General features: G+C 53.6%; 1 protein-coding gene across 1 annotated transcript; it reads right to left on the reverse strand.

Annotated features, from left to right (window-relative positions):
• Positions 1–3,121: 3,121 nt before the first annotated feature.
• On the reverse strand, positions 3,122–4,273 carry INAFM2 (InaF motif containing 2). The gene has a single exon (XM_050896860.1). The coding sequence runs from the start codon at positions 4,137–4,139 to the stop codon at positions 3,705–3,707; it is 435 nt and encodes a 144-aa protein (XP_050752817.1). The 5' UTR covers positions 4,140–4,273; the 3' UTR covers positions 3,122–3,704.
• Positions 4,274–5,587: the final 1,314 nt, after the last annotated feature.

A 5,587-nucleotide genomic window follows, 5' to 3' on the forward strand; every position in this document is an offset into this window, starting at 1 on the left:
TGACACAGCTCTGTTTGCAAGTAACATGCAGGATAGCATTTGTGGAAAGGGAGTAACCCTCACCAGCAATTCCAAGGAAATAACATTACAAATCACGAGGTTACAGCGATTTCTATCTAGGAAGCAACACAAAAGCCTGTGCCTTATCTCATCTGATACAATTACACTAAGTGAACTGTTTTTTTTTTTTTTTGAGGAGCAATGAAGGGAAAGACTGAATTGGAGCTAAAGTAATACAACAGAAAACAAGACAGTCCGCCTTTAAACCTCAGGTTTACCCGAGACTGGTGACCGCACCATTTTAGGGCACTAAAAAATTATGTTCAGATGCAGATGACTGTCTCAGTACAAAGATGGCAACATAATGCAAAAATTCGCAGTCCAAGATGACAATCCAGCTGTTACCTGTTGCAGCCAACCTACTTCCCAAGAAATCCCTAGTACCCTGAATTTTAAAAAGTTAGCTTACACCTAGAAACCAGTCCAGATGAGCCGTTTTTGTTACCAGAAGTATTTGCATAGTGCACTTAGTCACTGATTTCTTGGACAGTCTGCCACAAAGAGAGTAGCAAACACAGAGACTGGTTCATCGCAGGCTGGGAACAGTAGTATCTCAAGGGGAACCTATTTTCCTACCAAGGACTACGATTCCCGGCTAGGGAAAGGATGTAGAAGAGATTTTAGCTGAAGAATCTGGGTCCAAAAGGGCTTTGGAAAACAAGGCTGCTCAAATCACAAAAGCTCCCTGGCCATTAGGCCAGCAGTCCACAATCCTCCTGTGTCCTTACAAGCCAAAGTTTCCCCGCCGTTGCACACTTAGTACAACAGTAGTGAAGTAACAGGATGCTCCAAAGCCAGTTGTAACAGGTACAGAAATAGAAGCGTTTCACTTAAATCTCAATTTGTCAGCAGAGGAGAAGATGCAAAAGCACAGTCTGGGAACTCATCAAGCCTGCACTTTCATACAGGAATGAAGACAGCCACAACCGTCTTCATATTGGCTCATCAACTATTTTTAGCACCAGAAAGGGAGGCAACCGTCAGCAACGGGTCTATTCCCTGTGATAAAGCAGATCTGAACACTGTCACTGTCCCAAAGATCCTTTGCCACCAAAACCACAAACCAGGTGAAGAGCTTTAAGTTGTTCCTGCTCCTGAATACAAGGCACCTCTCCGCAGTTACATGACAGGTTGGAAGAGGGCCATGCAGCCCATTTAATTCAATTCGCTTCCTCTTCCATCTGCTCTACGCAGCCATGCTCTATTAGTCTTCCGAGAGCAATTGTATTTAAAGTGAAAAATGCCAGGAGTCCGTGTACATCCAGCATACATCGAATGTACTGTTCAAAGCCACTGTAGATTCACCAGTTCTGAGCTGCAGGCCAGGACCAGAGAAATCCCAGCATCTCTGTAATTCCACCCAGCTTTTATTTATCTTCAAAGGTTTTAAAAGTTAAACACAAGCTCCCTCCCAGAGATGCTTCCCAACTGGTTCTGCATTTAGTACCAGAGCCAAGAAACAGACTAAACTCAACTGGCACCAAACAATGAGCCTGTTTTGTTTCTCTTTTACTCATTCCTCCCTTAGAGAGCTGCAGAAAGCCTTTCCCCCTACAACCAGAGGTGCATACCAAGGAGAGCAAACAGCATCATTATCACCAGGACCCAGAGCGACCGCACATGCGTGGCAGCCCCACGAACAGGCATCAACATGCTGCAGGCAGAACTGCCAAGGGAACAAGAATCACCCACTGCTACAGAACGGACACACACGGGGCTAAACCCAGCCAACCGTCTGGCCAAAGCTACGATCCGGTGCTGCTGCCAGGATACCATCAGCCCTGCCGCTGCGGTGGATAACAAGGAAGAGTTCAGAAGCAGCTCAGGAGGTAACAGGGTGGCAGCAGGGCAGCCGCCTGCTCCAGCGGCGGCTTTGGGCTTTCAGCTCCTTCACCAGCTCTTCTACCTGCCCTGCAGAAAGGTGGCAACGATCACATGCACGCTTTTGGCTAAAATGACTAAGCGTGATCTTTTTTCCTTCCCACCAGCTAGCCTTCTTTTCTAGTGCATTAACAACATACAGACTTTCCTGCACACCCTCCAGAACATGGAAAAGGAGGGTGGAAGATCACACCCAAACCACCCTTCCTTTTGCTGAATTTCTTTCTGCAAGCCCTCTGCTCCCGGTTTCTACCTTTAACACATGCTGTAAAGGAAATGCCCAGCTGACAACGCAGGCTTAACGCAACACCACCAGTCCAAAGCATACTGATTTAGGTACAAAACAGCTCTTTTTCCCCCCTAACTTTAAAAAAGGGAAGTGCTGTATTTTACGGTACCTTCGCGATTTGCACAACTGAAATAGGTACACCGCGTTAGAGGACATTTTTATCCCTCAGCAGAGGGCACCTGAACTCCAGGGATCATTTCACAGGGACGCGGAATAGCCTGGCAGCCTCACAGTTAACGCGTTCAACCAAAACCATCAATCTGAAAAGCAGATGCCCAGAATGACAGAGGTCTTACAGCTTCCTAGTTGATAGCCCACATCCTACTGTCATTAAAGGCCATGTTTTTGCACAGCTCATCAATGAACAGGGCTGCGCAGAACGTTTCTGAAGACTACAGGGCAGGAAAACATCAAGCCGGGAGGAAAGCCTGCCCAGGGAGCATCGCGAGCTGGCTGGCACAGACCTACCTCCTGATGGCACCGGCTCCAGGGTGCCACCGAGGTGCCGTGATGGTCTGTAAGCTCAGCCATCCCACGCAGGCAAGAGCACGGGTGTACAAGCTGCAAAGCGCCTCGCAGCGCGCTGCACCGCCGCAGCTGCCCATCGGCGCCCACCGCGAGAGCTCCACCTGCTTCTGTCGGCAAAGATCAAACCTTCTTTCATCACCAATGCTTAGCTGCCATGATTAGCGGGAGTTAGGCACGTATGGAGGTTTCTCCAGCCTCACCTAAGGAGACCAATGACAAATCAATCAACAACGTTATATGCCATAGTTGCCCATTACAGCGGGCAAACCATTTCTGCTACCCAGAGAGCCCTTCCAGTTCGAGATTCCTCCCAAATCATCCTCCAACCCCAAAGAGAACATACTGTATTACAGAGACTTTCATATTGGGAAAATATTTTAATATAGTAAACAAGTCAATTTACCTTTCACATGTTTTTAAATAAGTTTATGCTCATTGTTAAACAAAACTGTTGTTACTTAAACAATGGATTACAGCCTCTAAATTCATATTGTTCCCAGCTGATCCTGTAAATAGTGAGGAATTTTGGACACCGGTATCCCTTTATAGGTAACAGACTGGCATAAATAGCGCAGGAATTCAATGCGGGTTCAAAGAGAGAAGCTAGCCCTGGTGAGGAAAAAAACGAAGCCACAAAATTCCCTTCTGAGGAAAAACGGGGGGGGGAAAGGGAAAAGATACCGCAGTTCTACCCAGTAAAAACAGTTCCTTCCCCCGCCGCCCCCCGGGCCGGGTCAGTCTCCAGCCTCAGCTCTTCGGGGCTCGTCCGCGCCGGGGGTCGCGGTGCCGCCTCCCCAGCGCCGAGCGCGGCCGGCGCGCAGGGGCGAGCGAGCGATCCCACCTCGGGCAGCCGCGCCGCCGCCGGCCTCCATCCTCCGCCGGCCGCCCCTCGCAGTCCGCCGGGCCCGTCTTCCCACCCGGCCGGGGGTGAGCGCTGACGGCCGCCTCAGCGACTCCCGCGCACCCGGCGCGGCGCGGCGGCGCCCGCCTCGGCCCCGGGCGGCGGCGAGGCGTCCGGGCGGTCCGTCTCGACGAGGCCGGGGTCGGGGCCCGTCCGCGGCGGCGCTGGCGGAGCCTCCTGCGTGGGTCCGGCGGGCGGCTGGCTGGCCGCGGGGCCCGGCGGCGGCGCGGCGCGGGGCTGCGAGGTGGTGGCGGCGGCGGGGCCGGGACCGGAGCCGCCGCCGCCGCCGCGCACCGGCTGCCAGATGAGGCTGTAGTAGACGGCGAGGACGATGGCGGCCAGCGAAACGGAGAGGACGTAGGCCAGCACGGTGGCCAGGCGCACCCACTTCTTGTTGGTCTTGGCCGCCATGCGCGCCTTCTTGTCCCCGGTGTAAGTGGCGGGCTTGCCCCGCTCCACCCCCGCCTCCTTCTCCTTCATGGGGGCCCGGCCCTTGGCCCGCTGCTCCACCGACCCCTCCGTGGTGGGGCCCGGCTCCGCGCCGCCGCCCGCTCGCTCGCCTCAGGACATGCCGCTGCCCGCCCGCGCTGCTGCTGCCGCCACTGCCTCGTGCCGCCGCCCGCGGCCCGCGCTGCTCCGCACGGCCGCAGGCAAGGGGGGCGAGGGGCGGGGTTTAAAGGGGCAACGCCGCCCGGCGGGGGCGGCGAGAGATGTGTTTAAAGGGGCGACGTCCCGCCACGCGCACACCGGCTGCTCATCGGGAGCGGGGTGTGGCCGCTGCGCGTGCGCGGCCGTTGGGCGCTCCTGAGGGGGCGCGCGGCCGCCGTTGGGCGGGTGTGAGGAGGCGATGGCGGCCGCTGTCCGGCTGTGGGTCTGGTGGCTGGGCTGGCCTCCTTACCCTGGTGGGTCTGCCTGCCGGGGACCCGCTGCCGCTGTGTGTGGGTCAGCTCAGGGCGGAGGGCAGCGGTAGGTACGTGGTGGAGGGTGTCTTAGGGCTCCGTCTGCTGTGGTGGGTAGCCCCCGGGGCCTGCAGGGCGGGAGGTATCCTACTGAGCCAGGCCGAAATTAAGGCTGGCTTTTATGGCTCTGAGTGCAGGACGTGCTGCAAGGAGGGTTGAGCGTGAGGAAGGCCCTTGGCAGAGGCCTAGGGCAGGAGGAGGTCAGAAATGTCCCCTCTGCTTTCTCTTTGCAATGGGAGTTACTTCTTGGTGTCTCCCTGCCTGCAGGTATGTGATGCTGCCTGCAACTTTTGTGAAGCTTGAAGGATGCCCCTAGCTAAGCAGCAGCTTCTGGAGAGAGAGCTGGTTTAGTTCCCTTCAAATTGGGCTGATCCCAAACCTACTGATATAATCAAAAGTAGCTCTTAGGACATGGATTGGCCTTGCTCCCCATATGTTAGTCCCCTACAAAGGCATTATACTGGCTCATTTTGAAGACAGCTGAAACACTGTTCTGGGGTATGGATTAGCCCTTTTATTTTTTTCTTTATGGTGCAAAGTGTTTACTTTTGAGAATGACTTATTTGCTCCTTTTACAATCATTTTCTTCCTCCCTTAAATCTTAGGCCAGTCAGGTGGGTTGCAGCAGAAAACCTCTTGTAAACAAGGAGTTGCAGTTCTGAAAGAGGCTAACAGCAGCTGGAGAAATGACTGTCACCCAGAAAGGCATCAGAGGAAGTGAGTGATTGAGTTTTGAGTTGACAGTAGCATTTTATTTTACTTTCAATAGCAGGAAAAATGTGGAGGGTTGGGAGAGGAAGGGAAAACATCTGAGTTTTTGCAGGAAGAAGTATGGAGCTTGCAGCTCTGAGGAAGACTACTGGGGCAGAAGATATGTTAGGGATTAAAACAGAGTAACTTGAAAATAACTGTAATTCTTGGAAAAAAGGTGGGTTGTGTTGACTAAAAGCTCCAGGGCTGCTGTATGCA

The sequence above is a fragment of the Gymnogyps californianus genome, chromosome 5, assembly GCF_018139145.2.
Source record: "Gymnogyps californianus isolate 813 chromosome 5, ASM1813914v2, whole genome shotgun sequence".
Classification (NCBI taxonomy): domain Eukaryota; kingdom Metazoa; phylum Chordata; class Aves; order Accipitriformes; family Cathartidae; genus Gymnogyps; species Gymnogyps californianus.